The 22,702-nt window shown below is 46.9% G+C and overlaps 2 protein-coding genes across 5 annotated transcripts; both read right to left on the minus strand.

The window, feature by feature from the left end:
• Window positions 1-300: 300 nt before the first annotated feature.
• Window positions 301-12,798, minus strand: LOC307215260 (uncharacterized protein). Of its 3 annotated transcripts, none has more exons than XM_079974345.1 (9): window positions 12,660-12,798; window positions 10,610-10,871; window positions 9,533-9,642; window positions 8,668-8,718; window positions 7,261-7,350; window positions 6,281-6,352; window positions 4,611-4,704; window positions 3,554-3,624; window positions 301-1,730 (listed from the first exon to the last, which is right to left on the minus strand). In XM_079974345.1, exons 2-9 carry the CDS (start codon window positions 10,681-10,683, stop codon window positions 370-372), a joined length of 1,923 nt encoding a protein of 640 aa, XP_079830471.1. In that variant the 5' UTR covers window positions 10,684-10,871; window positions 12,660-12,798; the 3' UTR covers window positions 301-369. The 3 variants fall into 3 exon arrangements, with proteins under 3 accessions (XP_079830471.1, XP_079830470.1, XP_079830472.1); XM_079974344.1 differs by having other exon boundaries at window positions 7,261-7,404; XM_079974346.1 differs by lacking the exons at window positions 8,668-8,718; window positions 9,533-9,642; window positions 10,610-10,871; window positions 12,660-12,798 and adding an exon at window positions 6,569-6,659.
• A 1,736-nt stretch (window positions 12,799-14,534) lies between these two features.
• On the minus strand, window positions 14,535-19,869 carry LOC307224623 (tubulin alpha-1D chain). 2 transcript variants are annotated; one of them, XM_079991617.1, is made up of 4 exons: window positions 19,751-19,869; window positions 17,940-18,162; window positions 17,038-17,186; window positions 14,535-15,615 (listed from the first exon to the last, which is right to left on the minus strand). In XM_079991617.1, exons 1-4 carry the CDS (start codon window positions 19,751-19,753, stop codon window positions 14,632-14,634), a joined length of 1,359 nt encoding a protein of 452 aa, XP_079847743.1. In that variant the 5' UTR covers window positions 19,754-19,869; the 3' UTR covers window positions 14,535-14,631. The 2 variants fall into 2 exon arrangements, with proteins under 2 accessions (XP_079847743.1, XP_079847742.1); XM_079991616.1 differs by lacking the exon at window positions 19,751-19,869 and having other exon boundaries at window positions 17,940-18,201.
• Window positions 19,870-22,702: the final 2,833 nt, after the last annotated feature.

Raw genomic sequence — 22,702 nt, forward strand, 5'->3', positions numbered from 1 at the left:
CACTTATCTATATGCCAAATCTTTGCTTTCAGTCTTTAACATTAAACAGAAAATGCTTTTAATTTTGAAACAGAAATGGCCTCTAACGCCAGCAAGGTATGCCAGTGAAGTGTCCAATGAGCTGCAGATGTGCTCCATTTACAAACGTTTTTCCAAATTGCAACACTTGGGATTTGCTGGCACACAATCTGGAACATAGCACCACCTGTCGGCAGTAGCTTCCAGGACCTTGCAGGCTAGTCTCTAGCAGCTTCTATGTCCTTGGCTTTTAAATGAAATTACAGCAGAACACAACCTGGAAAATTTTTCACTTCCACCCTTTATTATGCATCTCTCCAGCTTCCGGGGATTTATAAGGTTCTCCTTGGTCTAGGAGTTATAGGAGCAGCTGGAAGGGGAGGTCAGGGGAGAGGAGAAACTGCCCCTGCCAGGGATCCTATTTACTCTGCCCAGGAGCCTGCTGGAGATATCTGGGAGATGAGGTGTCATTCCCCCTCCTGTCCAGTAGGCTCCTCTTGGGATGTGTGCATGGATTGCTCTGCCGACGCATGGATTCCTGTCCCCTCTGGGCCAGTTGGAATGGTCTACAAATATATGGTTTCCACACAGGAAATGGTTGCCTCCACTATGCAGCTGCCTCACCCCTCTCTGAGGCGGGTTGTTGATGTTTGGGAGCTGGCTTATACTGCTTGCCCACTTGTCTCCTTCTGAAACAGGCTCTTTGGAAGGCTGGTGCCCTCTGCACAAAAGCTTCCTCGTTCCATCCAGGAATTTCCTCATGCCTCCCAGAAGCCCTTCCGAGCTCTCCACTGGCTGCTTCCTGGCTCCATTTGGTCCCTGGCCCTGCTCCTCAGAAGGTACAGCTGGCGGAGTACTTCCAGTTGTTACCCTAAGGGAGGCGAGTGATGCTTCATTGAGACCTGAAGACGGCCTGCTTCCAGAAGCCAGCCTGTAGCCAGCAGGTCCTTGAGCATCTTCAGCATCTCCAGAAGATGGATCCAGAGGGTCGTGCGACTCACTGCACCTGGGATGTGAGATGCAGTCCCTCTGAGGGTTATTCCAACCCTCAAATTCAGGAGTCGGGGCATCTTTAAGCTGCGATTCATCCTGCTGCGGGGGCCACTCATACACAGGTGAGCACTCACATTCATACGGAGACTCATACACTGGGGAGTCCTTGCAGGTATAGTGCGTTTCGTATATTGGAGGGGTATCGTAGCCGTATTGCCATTCATACACAGAAGACTCGTCGAACCTGTACTGAGACTTTGGTCCAGAGGTCTCATATATGTACGGCGAATCAGATGGAGAGATGTCATCATCGTACTGTGACTCATAAATGGGGGAGTATCCGCAGCTATACCGAGGGTCATATATGGTAGAAAACTCGTACGCATTTTGTGACTCATACACAGGAGAGGCTCCATTTTTCTTCACAGGAGATGAGCACCTGGAAGGCATCTCGTAAGCTGTGTAAGAGCTGCATCCATACTGCGGTTCGTATGTGGAAGATGAAGGATAGGCTGAAGGCACCTCATCTTTCACCACCTCATAGACTGCACATGGGTTCTTCCACCTTTCGTAGGACTCAAATCCCCCAAGAGCCTCATCATCTTCATCATACCCTGGCCCCAATCCATTTCCATCATTCTCCTTGTATTCTGGGACCGACTCATACTCCGTCTGTATTTCACTGCCCACTGCTTCTATGTTGTTGCTTTCGTTTTCACCTACAATGACCACAGAAACAAAAAACGTTGGGTTATGGAAAACGAGCAAGGTCCCAAATAAAGAAGAATGGCAACTTAAGCTGACGGAATATGCACAGCTTGCAGACTTAACATATAGAATAAGAGAACAAGAAGAACATATGGTTAGAGAAGATTGGAAAATGTTTGTTGAATATATGGGGGCAACTGTGTACACTTGAAAATGCTGGCAGCATTAAGATAAATTCAGCAGTGTAAATAAGTTTTGATGGATGTAAAAATGGAATACTGAATGGTTTAGTTTGTGTAAAATATGCAGGGATTTATGATATGCAGAATGAACCATGGAAAGAGAAGAAGGGAAGTCATTGATATTTTAAGGATGTTTAAATGAGTATTCTAAATTGTAAAACAGAAAATCTAATAAATATATATATATAACCGTTGGGTTATTTCTTTTTAATAAGCAACTCATTTCCCAAGACAAGGTTAAGCACTCCTAATACTTCCACCAATAGAAAGGGCACCGCAGGTGGGGAACAAATTTCCATCCAGACCAGGGATGGTTAGGCTGTAGACCTCCAGATGTTGTTGGACTACAACTCCCATCATCCATGCTGGCTAGGACTGGTGAAGGTTGAAATCCAACCACCTCTGGAGAGCCACAGGATAATAACCCCTGAACTAGAGAAGTCCCCAGCACTAGGAAGTAAAAGAGCCTGCTTTTTTAATTCATTCATTCCCATATCAACAAAGAGGCTTACTGATGCTGAGGTACTTAACCAAAGAGTTGGAAGAACTCAGTCATGGTGGGCGAACACTGGAATGGTTTCCAGTCACAGAATTCCAGCACTTGCCCCATACATAGTTTTGACATAACTTTTTCATAAGACTGGTATCTGCTCTAATGACCCATCATTATTTCTAAGATGAACCAAGAACGTATCAGACAGCGAGCCACAGCCTTTCCCAACCTGCTACCCTCCGGATGTTACTGGACTGCAATTCCCATCAGCTCCAGACAACATAGCCAACAGTCAGAGATTATGGGTGTCATGGGCCCCGGGCTGCCAGCCAGGATGGGACGGGAATGCCAGAGAATGATCCAGAAGTCGGGGTGGAGAAAGTTCAGGCAGTGACTTGGAAGAGGGTATCTCCCCACTGTTTTCAGATGTCACGATAAGGGAAAGGAGAATGAAGCTACCAGAGCAGCTGAGGAGGCAGCTGGCCAATCAGTGGAGCCAGGTGAAATGGAGATGGAGAAGGGGATGTCTAATCCACATGAGGATTTGTTGGTATAGTACAGTGTTAAAGCGGGACATGGGTGGTGCTGTGGGTTAAACCACAGAGCCTAGGACTTGCCGATCAGGTTGGCGGTTCGAATCTCCGTGACGGGGTGAGCTCCTGTTGTTCGGTCCCTGCTCCTGCCAACCTAGCACTTTGAAAGCACATCAAAGTGCAAGTAGATAAATAGGTACCGCTCCGGTGGGAAGGTAAACGGTGTTTCTGTGCACTGCTCTGGTTCGCCAGAAGCGGCTTAGTCATGCTGGCCACATGACCCGTAAGCTGTACGCCGGTCCCTCGGCCAATAAAGTGAGATGAGTGCCACAACCCCAGAGTTTGTCATGACTGGACCTAATGGTCAGGGGTCCCTTTACCGTTACCTTTACAGTGTTAAAAGATGATAGTTTAATTAACATCAAATACAAAAGTGCAATCTGTAGCCAGGACAAAAAGACTCAGGCCTCATACTTTATTCTGTACCTGCCTGTGAATAACAGATTGCTCTGGAATAATTCCAAGCTCTATGAACTTTACTGTGGCCCCAAATTGTTTCTTCCTACCTGAAGCCTCAGCAGATTTTATCTCTCTATCATCCTTAGCTTCTACTTGTTCAGAATCTTTATCTGCAGACCTGGAAAATCAACACACTGGAGTTACCCAGTGCAGTGGCGTAGCGTGGGTTGTCAGTACCCGGGGCAAGGCAAGTAATTTGCGCCCCCTAACCCGTGAATTTGTGCCCCCTAACCCGTGGATTTGCGCCCCTAACCCTAGCCCCCAGATGTTGCACCCGGTGCGGCCAGCCCCCCCTGCACCCCCCACGCTACGCCACTGACCCAGTGGAAAGCAAACAGATGGACATCCTTTCCCCATCTACCACAACGATGGCTGTTTTAAAAATCTATCAGTGCCCTTTTTAGATTCTGGACACATCTAGAAGATATGGGGCTATAGCTCATGTCTTCCAGCTACTACCTAGCAGCAGAAGGCATGACACCACCATACTCACGGTTTTCACATCCCTTGCAAGCAGCAGCAGCAAATGAAGTGAGGGGGGAACAGGGGAACTCTGAGCATGATGACATATTGTCACATGTCAGCTTTTACCAGATCCTGGGGTGGCAGTGGGGGAGACACCTATCGGAAATGCAGACCTGTGGTAGCCATGTATCCCCAGTGCAACGCAGCAACCCAGATGCTTAGAAAGTTGAGGTAATTTTCATCTGCTTTAGTATTTTAACTTTTGTATCTTTCCAAGTATGGTTGTGATATAATCAAGCAGTGTACAAACTTCATGAAATAATAATAAAAAAAGATTTAGTTCTGTCCTTCAGATTTGTTCCATAAAAGTATACATCTTTCTGGGTACTTTTTGGCTTCAGGCCTGCATAACCCTTGGCATCTCATTGCCAGATGCTGGGGAGAGAGGTTCCCTAGGTTTTTGAGGGCTTCCCTGCTGGGAGTTCCCTGCTGATAGGCTAATGCTGGAAATGACCTGAGCTTGCTGTGCACATGCACCTCTGCCTTGAACCACTGCTTAGCTCTGCTGACCAGCAGCTACTAGGCCATCCCACCTCTGCTTCCCCTTGCATTCAGGGACAGCAGAGGCACAACTCATACCTTTTCCTGCTTATTATGTTTCTTAAACTGAAGACTTTGGGATCAAGAGAGAAGAAACATAGTGATCTTTTGGGTCCAAATGTTATTGAAACACCTGCAAAAGAAGACGACAAATTCATTGCTGGGAACTCATGAACAATGCTAGAAGGCAGCTGAGGTTTTCACTACGCTACTGTCCAGTTGCCAGTCATCCCTGCATCCCGTCAGATAGTATCCTCCAAAGGTTGGTTATCTCTTTGTCCTTCAGGACAACCCCCTGGCCAAGGCAGTTTGCCTTGTGGACTACAAGTGACCCTAAGCCACTCTGTGTCAGGCCTATGAGAGTCTAGCCTTGATGTTTGAAAGTACTTAAAGGGATGTGCTCTTAGTCACCCAAATCAGAGCTGGAAAAACCCCTTTTATGTTCTTAGTGTATGTTCCTAATCTTCCAGTTTGAACTCTGAAGCTAGTTTCCTCTACCTATCCAAGACCACGTGACAGTGGAACTCAGTGCAAGCTCACACCTGTAGGGGAAAGTTTACCTGAAAAAGGATCTCAGCACTGCATATTCACACACACACACACACACACACACACACACACACACTCCACACACATGGAGTGGGGACTCACCTAGTCCTCTGCTCCTACTAGGGAACTGGCTAGGAGACCAGAGCACAATGGTCTATCCTATCTACAAGATGATACCTTCCCAATTCTATGTTCAAAAGCTGGCTAGACAGGCAGTTTAATCCTGCTGCAATGCTGATGATGGGACAGTGTCCTCCTCCACACCACACCCTCCAACATTTCGCCGATGAAAATTGAGACGTCGCATTTTATTGAGACGTCGCAGTTATTTTTTAAAAAAACTTTCCTATATAGGATTGCCTTCAGACAGCTCAGGGGCTGGATAACTCCATACCCTCCAACACTTCTCCAATGAAAATAGAGACATCCTAAGGAAAAGCGGGACATTCTGGGATCAAACCAGAAACAGGGATAGGTTCTCTAAATCAGGGATGTCCCTGGAAAATAGAGACACTTGGAGGGTCTGCCACCCCCGAGGGAGAAGGCTAACAGAGAGGGTGCAGGCCAGGCCACGCAGAACACAGCTGGGTCTACTCTCTGCCCAGAGGCAGCTCTCACTCTACCTAATGATAGGGCCATCCCTGGAGAATGGAAACAAGGTTTCTTTAACAATGTAGGCTTTCTGCGCATTTAATCAATGCTACAAAGGGCCCTAATACACATTGGTTGAAAAGCGGAGGAGTGGAAAACATTGGGGAGAGGGGGACCTGCTACCCTACCCCTTGCAATCACCTGTGACTGAAAGACTGGCCCACAATATGGCTAAGCATAAATTTGAAAATAGATTTCCTCCTCCCTTGTTGAAATTCAGCATTCTGTCCACTGCGCCATACTGACTAGCAGAAGCAGCAAGTGAAAAGGTTCAGAGCTCAACTGAAGAAAACTGGAGAGCCAGACTAGCTACTAGAGAAATGGAGGTCAGCCCCCACAACAAGGAAAGGTTTGGCAGGGAGGGGGAAGGAAGGACTCCTAACATCTCCCATAACAGAAGAAGAAAAGCTGAGAGGAGGTTACAGCCGACAGATCAGAAGGCAGAAGAATGGCAGAAGCATTCCAGGTTAGACAGAGGGATTCACATTTAAAGGTTGGTAACATCCTACCTGAGTCTTCTGAAATGGAGATGGAAAATAAGGGGCCTCGTAAGTACCATGGGACGTCTTCCTCCTTTTTGGCTGAGAAAGCAGAAGAGTGGGGATAAAATTCAACTCATGGCAACAGCAAGTGGCTTTATGCGCAAACTTAAGTCATTGCAATCCTGGAGTTGCTTCCTCTTTTATCGCAACCTCCACCACCACTCACTGCTGTTCTGTTTGGAATCATCTCCCCTTTATTATCTACTTCTTTGTCAAATTCCTCTTTGGGGCCTTTTTAGGTGTTTAAAAACTGACCTTTGTAAACAGCTACATCAATCGTCCCGGATTTGAGTGTTACAGTGGAGGGATGCTCAGACTTTAAATACATGGAATTCTGTTACTGCTACTATGAAATAAAATAATAATAACAGAAATGAAATACAACTCCTGCTACTACTGCCAGCCACAATGACTTCTGCTACTGCAAAATAGTAGCAACCACAGTGACAATAATGACAAAATTGTTTTGGATTCCTAAACAAACGGCTGTTAGTAGTTGCAGAATCTACCAAAGAAATTTGGTTGTTTTTTGAAGTCTAATTTTCCACTAAGCTATGGTCCACGTTCAGCCTGGTAGAACTCCAGTGGGTGAGTAGATCTCCTGTCAATGGGAACCACAAGAAAACTGCAAACACTAAAGCAGGCCCTCCAGATGTTTTGGGACTACAATTCCCATCATCCCTGACCACTGGTCCTGTTAGCTAGGGTTGATGGGAGTTGTAGTCCCAAAACAGCTGGAGGACTGAGTTTGGGGGTGTCTGCACTAAAGGACAGAGTTCACAGTTTTACAGACAGATACCCAAGAGGAAAGGGTGGAATGAGGCCAAGGGATCCTGAAATTCTTTATTCCTGGGGACTGTGGCCCTTTATCTCAACATAACAACACTTCAGTAACAAAGTCTAAATCTTAGCTATCAAAACACAATCCAGATAAGAATGACGCTTACCAGCATAAGAGTCTGAGCTGCCAAACATCTCTCGGAAAACCTCCCAGGGGCTGCGGAAGGTGAATTTCAAATCGTCTCCTTCAGGAACTGCTGGGGTAGTAACATGATTTGCAAACACATCACTGAAGTCCTGGGATGCTCCCACTGTATAATTTTTATGAAGAAAAAAACGGAGAAGCCCCTTCCCTTTCTGCAGCAGAGCTGTGTAGCCAGGATGAGTAGTCTGTGACTGGCTCTACTTTGTGAAACACTCATGGAAACCCACCTCTCCACTCAGCACAAGGGATTCTGTGTGAGCTGGTCACAACTGATAGGAGTTTTAATACAAGACATCCAGAGGGGAGGGGTCTCCTGTGGGCTCCAGTTCTGGGTTCAAAATAAGATGCCATATGTCCTATATGTGAGGTTTGTGGGCCTTAGAAGAAAGATGTATGAAGTAGTAGAGAAAGTGTTGTGTATTTAGTGGTCTGTATTTGTCTGAGCTTGAGTCTGGACTAAGGAGTCTGAGCCCCTGTGTTCTGATTCGATGCATGATAGCCAATCACAGAACAATTCAGGACATGGGCCTCTGTCATTGGCCCTTAAACTCTGGCTTATGATTCGCAGCTTGGAAGTTTAGACAGCCAATCACATTGGGAGTAGGAGTGGCCCAGACCTTCAGAAATGTATATAAACAGTTGCTTTGCGCCTGTTGTCCCATTCTGTTAGTTCAATAAAGATTCTTGCTGTTATCACTGTGCCTTGCCTCATGGGAACCCACCTACACTTCAGAAAGAATATTGTTACAAAAGTTAGATGGCCTACCCCTCTCTCTGCCAAGTGGTGGCAAAAGCCCATAGGGTCCCAGGCACACACACAGGGTCTGTGTCCCTTTGGAGAATGGAAGACATGGGGGAGACTGTTGTGCTTTAAGAAATATGGGTTATTCACCTATTTACACCTTCAGTCTGCATGGAAGAAATCCAGATCTTACAGCATACGGACTTCCAGAGGCAGCAGCACAAGCAACCTTCAGGCTGCTTCCCTCAAAAATAGATGCCAGATCTTCTTCTTCCTTATCTCTCCCAGAAACCCATTGCTTGAAAAATCCCTTTTCCTGTCCCCTCAAACATACACCCCATCACCTTGGTAACATCTCACCCTCCAAGCTAAAGGATTCCTCTCAACGCTTTGTGTCACTCTTCACTAAGCCAGCCAGACTGCTTTGCATAAGGCAGCCTAGGAATTCCTCTGCAGCTTGCATTCTCCTTTCTTACCACAAATAACCAAAACCATAGCATGTGTTGAGTTCTAGGGTTGACCCTAATCTATAACATGGGTTCGAAATAAGATGCCAGACAAATCTTAGCCTATATGTGAGGTCCATGGGCCTTAGAAGAAATAGTAGGGAAAGAATATGTTTCTTACCTGCCACTGTGATTCCATCCCCATAGCAGTCATAACGTTCACGCTTGGCCTCTGAAGAAGGGAAGGAGGACCAAGTTGGCAAGTTCACAAGTAAAATGGTAATCTTTGCACCCTCTAGAAGCTATACTCTGGCTCTGCAATATAGATTATGAAACCTGGCTTCCGCAGGTAACAATGTTGGCTACAGGTTTGGGGAGACCCTGAATAGCCTCGTCTCTTTCTCATCATTGTTACTGCTGCCTCTTGACTTGTTAGGTGAATCCCGCCTTGCAGTTTGTTAAGGGTGCTGGGAATTTTAGCTCAGCTGGGGAGTAAACTACAGTTCCCATGCTCCTTTGGGGGGCAGGGAACTATGTGCTTTGAATGTGCTCTGCCCAATTTGCACCACTGCCACACATGGAGGGAACAAGGCTGCTGCTCTTTCTCTTTGCTCCTGTCCTCACTCATTTGGTTTGGGCAAGTGAGCAGGCAATGACTGCGAAGAGAATTAGCAGGAGTTGGATTAAGGGGCTCCTAGGGTTAGGAGTGGGAGCCCCTGATAGGGTGTGGATCTTGGCAGATGCCTGGCAGTGCCAATCCCTGATGACAAACCGGCCAGGCAATAGGTTTCCATAGTTTACCAAAAAGGCCTCTCCCCATAATCCATGTCTATTGCTATCAATTCCCTGGTCTAGACGTGTAATCGAAAATAAAGGGGGGAATTCCAGAGAGACAGCCGTCACAACCTCTGATTCTTTAATGAAGTGACTTCAGCTAACAAGGGCTGTGAAAATCAGTGTCCCAAAGTCTAGGGAGATATAAGCCTATGGGATCCCAAATGATCTGAGAGAGAGTCGGTGGCAGAAAGATGAACTTGGTTGCTTACTGTCTGACAACACTTCATAAGCTTCTGTAACTTCTTTGAATTTCTGCTCAGCATAATTCTTCCTATCTGGATTTTTATCCGGGTGCCACTGTAGGGCTTTCTTTCTGTACCTGCACAGAACCAGGAGAGAAAGGGAATGCAGTATTTGAGCGTCACAGCACCTTCTGCAACAATAAACCGCCTTCATTGCAAATCCCAGTTAAGAACGTAAAAAGAGCCCAAACACCTACGTAGTCCTGATTTCTGTTCTTACAGTGAACAACCAGATGCCCATGCAGGACTGGCACAAGAATTTGGGGGGTCCTTGGCATGGTGCCAATTATGCCCCACCCACCTATGCACAAAGACCACCACCTCAGCCAGGCCCAGCCCAGCTGCCACCACTGGCACATACTTTTTCTGCCACGGCTGCTATTTTGGTGCTCTCCACTGGGCCACCAGGCACTGACCATTGTCTTAAGTCCCCCAAAATCAAATGCCCCAATCCATAAAGCTATGGAATCTATAGATGGTGGACAGTCACCATGAAGTTAAGCTGAGTTTAGTAGGGCCTTTCTTGTTCTTGCTCTAAAGCACTGCTACTTGTCTACCACTGAAACATGTCTGGTGGCCCAGTGGGGTACAGTCCATGATGCAATTGCCAAAGCACCATTTTCTACATTAAAGAAAATACGCTATCACATACCCTCTGACATCCCACTGAACAAAATCAGGGTGCTTGTTATTTTGGTTCCGAGCTCTCAAGGGAGCCAGCTGATTCACACAAGCACGCGAGACCAAAAAACAAGCATATTTTGGTTTGGTGCTCTGGCGCAAGCCAGCTGACTCACACAAGAGTGGCAGATGGAAAAACAGGACATTTTGGGATCCGGTCAGAAGCTGGGATGGCTTCTGTAATTCCAAGATGCCCCACCTAAAATGGGACAGTTGAGGGGCATGCTGTCGTGTATTAAATGTTGTGTGACGTGTCAATTGAACTGGCATCAGGAATCTTTTTTTCCTGCCTCACACATGGCTTGAGTTGCGAACAAAAGTCTCGAGAGAGAAGAATGCTGAGAATTCAAGAGAAAGACTTACGCCTTTTTAATATCATTGTCGGAGGCATCCCGGGGAATCTCTAAAAGCTTATAATAGTCTGGCACGGCGTCCATTTGCCTGTCCTGTGCAGAAACCAGTAGCAGAGAAACGGGGAAAGAGCGGCTGCAAGGGGAACAATGTCTCTGGAAGCACCGAAGGCGTCCACACAACTTGAGCTGCTTCTAGGGCTGACCATGGCCGCACTCTTGGCTGCACTGCTCCTTACAGCACAGCAGGAAGTGGGTGCTGTGGGCAAAGGGCCCTGCAGGCAGAGAGGAAACAGAATGAGGTGCCGCAAAATCTATCCATCCCACAAGAACTCCCCACTGCATGCACACAAAGGGAGAATGAACAAGGTGATGATGATTTGCCTCCCAGGAGGTAAAAGTGTGTGTGTGTGTGTGTGTGTGTGTGTGTGTGTGTATCTTGACTCAGAATTTCACCAGTTTGCTTCTCCATTTGAAGAATCCACTTCTCCACTTTCAGCTCCTATTTATTAGAAAAGCAGTGCACACACATGCCTTTTTGAATTGCTGCGATAGAGGGGTACAAAAGGCCTTCCTGGCCAACCTTCCCTCTCAAAGACAGGGTTTGTCCAACCACCAGACCCCAACTGACCAAGCAACACAAACTAGATGCCAATGCCACCCCAATAAATAAGTCAAGAACATGTCCAAGGGAAGGGCATGGCCAGAATGATAGTACATCAGGGACTATGTGTCAGAATTGTTTATCTGTGAATAGGATCCTCATTTTCTCTTGGGTCCTGTTCACGTAGCTGTCCCGGCATTGACCATAAATGGGCCATGCATATGCACTTACAAGTTTGCGTCATCCTATGAAGTTTGTAGAGTTATCCTGTGAGTGTCAAATGTTATCTCACTCAGAAGAGGACCTGTAGTGTCTATTTAGTTCTGGGCATTTCTGTTGCTTTATTTTTGATTTGCTCACTATCATGATTACAGAAATAGACTGACTACCACACAGAACAAATAGCAAACTTGATAAAATGGCAGGAACCTTTGGCCACCAAATTGTCCCTAGCACAGGGGAAAGAATGAACGCCGAGTCTGTGGTGCGCTTAGGTCTCATGGAGGAGAAACAGCATCCCAAACTTATCACAGTACCAATCGGAGGATCTACCAGGAAATGTTGGGGTTTTATACTAGTTTTAACTTAAGTTTGGGTTCTTCTTAGGCTCCGGTAGGGCAAGATCAGTGAAGGAGCTACACAGTGAATGAAATTGTAGGATGGAAGGCTTTCCAGAATGGAACAAGTTATAGTGTAAGGCAATGAGGTCACCACCTGAAGCTAAGCAGGCCTGTCAGTGCATGGATGGACCTCATGGTATATGACAGAATCATAGAATTGTAGAGTTGGAATAGACCCCAAGGGTCATCTAGTCCAACCCCTTGCAATGCAAGTATCTCAACTAAAGCATCCATGACAGATGACCATCCAACTTCTGCTTAAAAAGGAAGGAGTGTCTACAACCTCCCGTGGGTTTATATTGACCTTTTGAGACTTTAAAACCTCCATTTCAGAGACCAAGGTGGGACTTGTGCACAACTAGTAGGCCTGGCCCATGTCAGGACATCTTCTTCTAGCTGTTAAGGCTTCCTGTATCCATAAAGACCCATTGTTTTAACAATCCCTCTGACCTCAAGTTCTCCTGTCTCCTTGTGCCAGCTTTTCACACACACACACCCTCCCCCCCTACATGGATATCCACAGGGGAATGAAATGGGGTGAGGGCAAAGTAAAATACTCCATACATATACATATGCAAATGCAAATGCATATCTAAAAGATGGGAGCAGAGAAATTTCTCACAAATGAGAATACAGTAGTGCCTGTACATTTTACCTCTTCTCTCAGTTTCTACAAATGATGGAAATATATCCTTTTTTTAAAAAAAAAGAATGCTAGTAATTGGCGGGTTGTGGTTCATTGCGGGTTGGGGGCTGCCCCCTTGTCCCCTCCCATGGCAGCCATGTTTCCATAGGGTTCATTTCCTGCTCCCCACCATCATTCGATACTAGGCTCAAACCTTAGTTTATCCAGAGGTTGCCCGTGTTCTTTGTTCCACCTGATGGTGAGCTGGGCACTTGATGTCTTGGGGGAGGCAAGAGCTTACCATCACCCCAAACCTGCTCCCTCCTCCCCCTGCTGATCAACAACTTCAGTAGCCAATGGGAAGTTGGGGGTTATTGTGACATCAGAGCTTTATGCTTTCCTTAAGGATGTGGGCTGGGGGAGGGAATCTACAAAAGGTCACACTTTTGGGAACATGTGAGTTCATTCCCAGTTCTTGCTCCTTCACCATCCCAGTCTCACCTTTGACCCTTTCGCTGTGGCAATCTATCAGTGTTTGCTAGCGCTTCTGGTTCATAAATGCTTCTCTGGAGTATGTAAAAAATGTGTTAGGATCATTACAATAAGAGAACTTTTTCTGCAAAGTTGCCTTGATGTGGGGCTTCAGGGTTTCCTAGATAGAGGAACTGATCCTTAAATTGTAGTCCTGTGAGGTAAGGTTACCAGACGTCCCTGTTTCCCGGAGACAGTCCCCTGATTTACAAATCAGTCCCCTGACAAAATCCAACCCCTTCAACTGAAATTGAAAAGTGTCCCCGGATTCATTGAAAAAGAATCTGGTAACCTTACTATGAGGGGAATAGGGATCTGCTAATAACTCTCAGCAATCTTAAAGTACAGTTCCCAGGATTCTTTGGGGGAAGTCATAACTTCAAGTTGGGTCATAGTGCCTTAAAACTATAGTGCAGATGTGACCAAACTCAGATACAGGAGATATGGGGCCAAAGGGAAGGAAAAGGGGAAGTGGGCTGTCTATGGTTAGTGCATATAAACTTGCTGAAGAAGGCAGAGAAAAGTGGTAGTTTTCTGTAGCCTTAGTGAGAACTTGGGAATTACCCAAACTATGCCTTAGAGGCTCAGTGACAGTATCCTCTTTCAGTAGGCATTGCTTCCTATGGCATCCATAACCAAGCTTCCTGACTCACACAGAGCCTTGGAGGCTGATGGCAATCAGGGAATCTGCGTAAGCTTTGCTGGATCAGATCTTTATTTGAAATGAGGGTGTGAGTAGCGCAGCACCACCTTGAAATGTCAAGGAATTTTGTCACATAACAACTATTCTCCCAAGTTATGTCAGAAACAAAAAGACAATTCTGCCCCACTGCCTCTCTTGGTAGCTCAAACACAGCCATTTGGGTTTCCTAACAGCAGAGAAATGAATTCCACAGAAGCCCATTAGATTTCTTTGTGATTCTGAAGGGATCTTGCAGAATCGGTGAATTTATTCCTTACCACAAAGTGTCTTCAGCCCTCTTTGGTTTGCATCTGTATAAACTGTTATAACAAAGGACTTCAGACGACAATCCTACACACTGAGAATATGGAGGAAATGGTGGTTCACTAGCTGTTCTTATACTACAGCTCCCATCATCCCTGGCCATTAGCTATGCTGGCTAGGGCTCATGGGATTTGGAGACCCATAATTTCTTGAGTGCAAGGAGGGCACAGGTTCCCCAGTCCTTCACTGGAGAGCCAGTCTCATAGACTAACATAAGATTGTATCATGGGGCTTTTCTACAACATTTACATGGGTTTTAATGGTCAGGGCTTCTCCCTGTAAATTTTGGTTTGGTGAAGCTGCTGACAATTATATTAGCCAATTATGTAGCAGTATTTCTACAGGGAGGGGCATTTGTCAAGGGCATCATGTCAAACAAGGAGTGGCAGTACCACAGAAGACCACTAATGTGGATTGGACTTAGGTGTCCCATGTGGGACAGTGTCATTTGAACAGAGGTACAAACCTTCAGGAATGGCGTGTGACTTCTTGATGCTTATAGGCCAGCAGAGCAAGGAAGCAGCTTTGAGTCAAGAAGAAAACTACACCACATTCTGTGACTCAGTTAATATTTTATTTTGCGAAGAGAATCCCCAAGTGGCAAGGCAATGGACACTTTAATTCCCCATATAACACAAATTGAGCTGTGCTAATACTCATCACCTTCCTCTTCTTCTCCTTCACCGTCTATACTATCTGTTCCCACTTCTTCATAATCCTTCTCCAGGGCGGCCATGTCTTCTCGTGCCTCGGAGAACTCCCCTTCTTCCATGCCTTCCCCTACGTACCAGTGGACAAAAGCCCTCTTGGCATACATCAGGTCAAACTTGTGGTCCAAGCGGGCCCAGGCCTCAGCAATGGCAGTGGTGTTGCTCAGCATGCACACTGCCCGCTGCACCTTGGCTAGGTCCCCACCAGGAACCACAGTCGGGGGCTGGTAGTTGATGCCCACCTTGAAGCCTGTGGGGCACCAGTCCACAAACTGGATTGTCCGCTTTGTTTTAATGGTGGCAATAGCAGCGTTGACATCCTTGGGCACCACATCGCCTCGATACAACAGGCAGCAGGCCATGTATTTGCCATGGCGGGGGTCACATTTCACCATCTGGTTAGCTGGCTCAAAGCAAGCGTTGGTGATCTCCGCTACAGAAAGCTGCTCATGATAGGCCTTCTCCGCAGAGATGACCGGGGCGTAAGTGGCCAGAGGGAAGTGGATGCGAGGGTAGGGCACCAGGTTGGTCTGGAACTCTGTCAGGTCCACATTGAGTGCCCCATCAAACCGAAGCGAGGCTGTGATGGAGGACACAATCTGGCCGATGAGCCTGTTCAGGTTTGTGTAAGTTGGGCGCTCGATGTCCAGGTTCCTGCGGCAGATATCATAGATGGCTTCATTGTCCACCATGAAGGCACAGTCTGAGTGCTCAAGGGTTGTATGTGTGGTGAGGATGGAGTTGTAGGGCTCAACCACAGCTGTTGATATCTGAGGAGCTGGGTAAATGGAGAACTCCAGCTTGGACTTCTTGCCGTAGTCAACCGAGAGCCGTTCCATCAGCAGGGAGGTGAATCCTGAGCCAGTGCCTCCCCCAAAGCTGTGGAAGATGAGGAATCCCTGGAGTCCTGTGCATTGGTCAGCCTATGGAATGCAGGAAAAAAACCAAGCGGTGGTCAGTTGGGGTTAGGGAATGGGGTGGAATAATGGGATAGAGTCCTCCAAAACTCTCTCAACCACTGCTTTATTGTCTCCCAATTCCTCTGGGAGACCCACAATCAAGTCTCTGTATTTCAGCATTAGAGTTTAGCCCTAGTGCTGGCCAGTTGGGATGGATGAATTTGTTAACTTCCACTCCTCTCTGTCTCTAATTCCGCCAGTTTTAGATTCAGTGAGGTTGTGGATATTTTTTAAGTCCTCATGAAAATTCACCAGCATTTTTGTTGGATTTCTCCTAATATATGTTGCTTTGACTAATAGACACAATTTTTGGCAAGCTGCTTTTCCTAATCTATTGCATTTTTCTTCATTACTTTCACTAATGCATGCATTTTATGCACTTTTCCCCCTAATACGTGCATTTTAGCACACATCATTTGGTTGCAGTACTGCAACAGAAACTTCAGAGAACTGCAAATTTCAGAGAAAAGCTTTGTTTTGGTTCATGCATGGGCTTGAGATGTGCGAATTAAACTGAACCAGATTTCTCCACCAATCAATCATCTGGGCAGTAAGAAGGATCTAAAACACTTTCATTCCAGCAAAGGTGTACTTGCTACATAACCTGTGGAGAATCGGTCCTCATGACAGACAGCCATTGTGTCACCATTGTAGGAGACTGGCTGTTGCATGAGCAGAGAAAGAGCCTGCTCCACAGGTCACTGTGCGCTCAAGTGTTCACAGCACCCAGCCTTGCTTAAAGTCAGGCATCCAAGATGGGCCTGCCCTCCACAACTTATTTGGACAGCTGGTTATAGCTGCCCACCTGTCAATCACATGATGTCAATACGATGTCAGGTGATCCAAAGTTCAAGCTGCAAGACTGGCAATAAGCCTTTGCTTGCTTTTCGATAGTAAAAGGCTTGTCTCCAATCTTAGTGCTTAGCCCTTCGTTTTAGGGCTCATCCACACTTAGCTTTGCTCTGCATTTCTAAACACAGGTCCAGACTTTACAGGTCTGTGTCACACACACACACCTGGCCACTTTTTCAGTGAAAACACTCTCTTTACCAAATTGGAGCAAACAGCAATCCATGGCAAAATCCGAATTACCATTTGTTCTGATTCAGTGGTAAAGATCGGGTTTTCCTGGGAAAAGCAGTGGGGGGGGGCACTCAGACACAGACTGGGAAAGTGTGGACCTGTGCCTAGAAAGCGTGGGGCAAAACTTAAGTGTGGATAAGCCTTCTGCACTATAATCTAGTTCCCTGAGTGAGGCAATGGAAGCTGAACTTATGCAGCATCAACACAAGCCACTGATTTATTAACCAGAACTCCTTCCAGATTCCAGAAAGCAGATCCAGCCCCTTCCTGCCCCAGGTCTCCCATGCCACCAAGCCCAATTACCAGCTTCCGGATCCTGTCCAGCACCAAGTCAATGATCTCTTTGCCAATGGTGTAGTGCCCGCGGGCGTAGTTGTTGGCAGCATCTTCCTTGCCAGTGATCAGCTGCTCTGGGTGGAAGAGCTGGCGGTACGTGCCAGTACGGACCTCATCTGGATTGCAGAGCAAACAGTAGGTCAAGTCATTTCCTCACCTCTCTTGTCTCCTAGCCTACTCTGCCGACAGACCAAGGCTGGATGGAGATTCGGTTTCAATAGCTGAGAGTATGATATGGGTTCAGCCCTGACCTAAGAATCTTTTCACCAGATTTAGAGAGTTCTCAGCTAGCCAGTGGGCCACCGTAGACATGCAGAGAAGGGATACAGACATGGACCACAGCAAGCACATTTTCCATAGAAAGCCACACTCCAAAGTCTTTGCTGTCTCCTCTTGACATACTGTGACAATACAAACAAATCTGGGAGGATGTTGCCATTTTAAATGCCCTTGTGTGGCAATGCAAAATTGAAATGGGTTCCTAGCACCAAACTTGCTTGCTTTCTACATCCATTTGTTTTATTATTACATGTCTATTCCATTTTTCTTCCTAGGAACTCCAACCCATTTTAAGCTCACAACAACCTTGTGGTTCTTAACAACTGAAGAACAACCTTTATTCTTAACGAATGAATGTCATGGATCCCTGTGGTTCTTTAACCAGTTCATTCAAGCTGCTTCAGGCCATTAGGCAGGGTTAAGAATTCTACTCTGGGGTACCATTAAAGGGCAGGAAGTTCTTAAGCATCTATTATTATATTTTTACCACCATGGCAGCCACCAGAATGTCTTGGGCCACCTCAGATCAGTATCCATTCAGAATACACAGAGGATCCAGTCAGACTCCACCCCTAATACACAGCCCTCACCGATCACAGTGGGTTCCAGGTCCACGAAAACAGCCCGAGGCACATGCTTCCCAGCTCCGGTTTCACTGAAGAAGGTATTAAAGGAGTCGTCTCCACCTCCAATGGTTTTGTCGCTGGGCATTTGCCCATCCGGCTGAATCCCATGCTCCAGGCAGTACAGCTCCCAGCATGCATTGCCAATCTGCACACCAGCCTGGCCCACGTGGATAGAAATGCACTCGCGCTGGGGAAAGAGGGGCAGATCCATCACTGGTGTGGAAGCTACATGTCAGGGGCTACTAGCAGTAGAACAGGAAACTCCCACCCACACCCTGACCCTGTATAACACTGCCCCCTGTGGCAAGCCACCAAAAATGCAGATTGGTGCATCTTTCTGGACAGTGGAGTATTCCCAGGCTCTGGGGTGGCCACTGGGCACTCCTAGACAGGAGTTTGGACTTTGCCAGAGCAACAACCAGTGCTTTTTTTCTAGTAAAAAAAATGTTCAGGGGTACTCTCATTTTGACTCAAGAAAATCACTATTTTATAGTTCAAACCGGGAAAAATAAATACAGTAAATGGACAAAAGTACAAAGATTCACAAAATGTTTAGGGGTATAAGTACCCCTGCATCCCTCCTAGAAAAAAAAGCACTGGCAACAACCATCTTCCTGGTTCTAGTGTATTTTGGTGAGTCCTTTGGCTCTAACACCTTGGCACAACATCTCCCTGCCCCTCCAGCAACTCCACCTTTGCACTGCAGTAGTCAGTGGCTAGGAGATGCCGACACCTCAGTAATAAGAATAGAAGCAAAATCTCCTCACCAGTCATCTGGAGGGCACCAGGTTGGGGAAGATTGCACTACACCATAAAAGCTCTTTTTAAAGGGTTGTTGTTTTTTACCCAGGGTATACATGGTGGGGTGCATACCAAAGTTAGTATATTGTCATAGTATTGTAAAAAGTTTTTTTTTGGGGGGGGGTAGGCTGCATGCCCCATACCCTTCTAATTCCTGGATCTGGCAAGTGTTAAAATCTTAACAAGGGTTCAAACTGTTGAAATAGTCCTCTAAGTATGGGTCATTAAGGTAACAAAGGAAGTGGCTCCATGCCAGATAACAAATGGATGTCCGTCCCTCCCCCACTCCCTCTTGGGAGTTGTTTGTGAGAGCTAGAGGCAAAATGCGGCAGGCTGAGGGCTGGGCAGCTGTGAGAGACATAGCCATGCCTGATTTCTGTATGAATCCAAGGCTGTGGCTCTGGGAGAAGGAAGGCCCTCTTGGGGTGTTAATGCTGTGAGCCTCTCCACCATAGGCTCAGGTTGTATATCTGTGTAAATAAATCATACATCCTAAAGACACCACTGTCTCTGCTGTCCTTTATTCTGAGGAAACTGAACTCTGGAATTCCTGGAATCTTTCAGTGTTCAGAGATTGGGCTTCCCTTCCCCTCTCTCTCTCTCTCTCTCTCTCTCTCTTTAAAAAAAATAGTATTTCCCATTTCCCATTATCTAGAACTGAGGCTGAGTGAAAAAGGAAAAAGGGGAGGGCAAACTGGTAAAAACACCCCACCATCAAGAGTGCTAATTCCTCTTCCCTCCTGTTCCTACACTGTGAAATTATTTTATCCTCTTTTCCCTACACCTTGCATACTTCGAACAACACCCTGGCTACAGATCTAAGAGCACTTGCATTCCCATTAGAAGGGCACTGGGATCGTACGGCACTATATTTAAAACAAGGGAGGCCTCCACATGGCCCTGACGGCTATGCCGAGTGGGGCTGCCATTCCCTCGCTGCTCCAGCCCAGCTGACAAGTCCAGGCAAGACTCACCATCCTGCAAAACTGTCTCCTTCGACCTGGCGGCGATGAGCTCAGAGGACGAAGGCTGGTAACTGAGGGGTTTTCCTGCAGTGTCTGCCTTTTATAACATTCCGCAGCCCATCTCCAAGCACGAGGGATGCTTTGTTGTTAGAGATGGACACGGAGCTTAGCCTGAATGGTTTCTGAGTTACGGCCGGACTCAACACACAATTCACAGAGAAAGCCAAGCTAAGCCTTGGTTACACCAAACATAACTTGGGACTTGGAGAGGGACTGTCCCCAGAGGATTATTACGTGTGCAGCCAAGCCTCACCTTAAAAAAAGAGAAAACACTGGTATTTTGTTATAAACTCCCCCAGTCCTACCTGCTGTTGTGCTAGCATGGAGTGGGGCATCTTTTTCTGTCAAAGGGCCGCATTCTGGGCAACCTTCCAAGGGCCACATGATAGCAGTGGGTGGGGCCAGAGGCAAAAGTGCACAGAGCAGCAGGTGGGAATAATAATAATAATAATAATAATAATAATAATAATAATTTATTTCTACCCCGCCCATCTGGCTGGGTTTCCCCAGCCACTCTGAGCGGCTTCCAACAGAACATTAAAATACAATAACCTATTAAACATTAAAAGCTTCCCTAAACACCTTTGTTCAGTAGGCTAGTTTCTACACACACTTCATACACATCCTACCTTCCAGCCAGGGAAGGAAGAGGCATTATCAGAGTTCAAGGGCAATTCCAGCTAGAAAAATAAAAAAATTCAAGGAGGCTACAAAGCAGGGTTGGCAATGGCTTGGGGAGAGTGGGGTAGCTGAGGAGGGGCTGGCCTGAGACTCCCAAGGACCTGTCATGGACTGGCTGGATGCAGAGCCGTGGTGGGAGGCACCAGCTAGGGAAGAAGGCTCAGAGCCAGGAGACTGGTGGTGGGACAATGATGAGTGGTCAGAGGGAGCAGACTGAGAGGAGGAGGTCAGAAGCTGAAGAGGCAACCGGGTTTAGTGAGCAGGAAGAGGCTGTGGCAGAGCGCAGTCCAGAATCAGAGGCAGAAGCGGAGGCTGGAAAGGAGCCATGAAGCATCAGGCTGCAACAGGCAGCTCCCCTCCCCTCTGGTCTCCCAGAACCTGAAGAAGTATAAATACAAAGCTCAATCAAATTCCCCCTCCATTCCTATCTCACAGTGGCCCACCAGGTGCCTATGGGAAGCCTTCAAACAGAACACAGGCACAACTAGCCGTGATAGCTATGCCCTGCCTGCATGGTTGGAGGTAGAAACGCTTCTGGATACTAGTCGCTGAAAGCCACAGGAAGGGAGAGTGCTCTTGTGACGGAGTCCTGCTTAGGGGCTTCCCACAAGCATCTGGTTGGCCACTGTGAGAACAGAGTGCTGGACTCAATGGGCCATTGGCCTGATCCAGCAGGCTCGTTTTATATTCTTAACAGCCCTTTCCTTGCTTGCCATTCCCAACAACTAATGTTACCTAATGCAAGTGGCCAAGGCACTCTCTCTCTCTCTCTCTCTCTCTCTCTCTCTCTCTCTGATCCACACTGGCCTTTGAATCACTTCCTTGTTTGCCTAATGGCATGTTCAGCTAAGCGGTGACCATGGGGACAGTGATGAGACAAGGCAGAAGTTGGTTCTCCTTCATTTTTTCTGTCAACCCTGCGCTGAGCCACAATACAGAGAGAGAGAGAGAGAGAGAGAGAGAGAGAGAGAGCACCATGGAGTGGGGGAGTCACTCCATGGAGTGCATATAGGTAAGACTTGTCAAGACTTGATAGAGTTTATCCTTCCACTGCCCAACAACCTAGCAGCCAGCAAGAGACAACGCTGCCCCCTTGTGGTGCATAACCCACTAAGCATGCTTTGATGGCATTGCCAAGGCAACCGGCAAGTCTCAACAGAGAACGAACAGAGTTAGGGAAGAACAACAGAGAACCATTGTTTGCAGCAGCCTTTCTGGAATGGTGGGAGCAGGGCAGAGATTCACAGGTGCTTTCCTAGAAGGGAAAAGCTCCTCTTCCCTTTTCGCCTGGGTTTCTCTGTCTTGTTTTCCTTTGGGGGATCAGAATTCCTACCCGCAGTGTAAAGCAGTGGGCCATCTCGCTCAGGAAAGGATCCTAGCAATGGATCTTAGTGGAAGTTTGCAAATCTTGAGTTCATGGGCTGCGGTCATCCAGGGATCCAAGCTGCAATCTCCATTCCAGGCTGCCAGAGTCAAGAAGCCATGCCCGGCAGTGAGGCTTCCCCAGAAAGAGACCCTCCAGTGGAGCAGGTAAGGACTCTGCTCTTGTGCCATGCTCAGGAAAGGGTTAAAAGGCTTCCTTGGAGACCTTGGTGGCAAGGAACTTCATGGTGCAATTGGGGGGCAGAGTAAAAGCATTAGCCAAAAATCCTAGTCAGGGTCTGACTCAACATCTGTTAATTGATTGAATTTATATACTGCTCTATACCCGGAGGTCTCAGGGAGATTCACAGAACAAAATCAAAATATAAAACCACAAAATATATAATCATATAAAACCACAAAATATATAATCAAAATAAAAGCAACAATCCAATAACTCCCCCCCCAAAAAAACCCCCCCACATTTTAAAAGGGCATAGGATGTCAATTTACAACTGTGGAGCACATGTAGGCCAAATTCAAAGATTCTGGGTTTTTCAAGCCCAATTGTTGTGTGCATATGGATTTTCGGTAAGGGGGTTGCAGGGCATGTGGAGGGTGAACCATTCCTATATCAATTGCAACCCCTCACAATGCCCCCTGCATGGCAACTGGAGACCATGGGGGAGAAAGCCTATTTGCTGAGCATGAAGAGGACAGGGGAGGCATAGCCTGGAGGTGGAGGTCCCAGAGGTGCAGCCCCAGGTGCAGAGTTCTCCATCCATGGTTTAGGGGCATCTTTATACGAATGGTCCCTCTCTCCTGCATCCTTCCTGTTCTCACCAGATGCCTGTAAGC

The sequence above is a fragment of the Podarcis cretensis genome, assembly GCF_951804945.1.
Source record: "Podarcis cretensis genome assembly, chromosome: 1".
Lineage (NCBI taxonomy): Eukaryota > Metazoa > Chordata > Lepidosauria > Squamata > Lacertidae > Podarcis > Podarcis cretensis.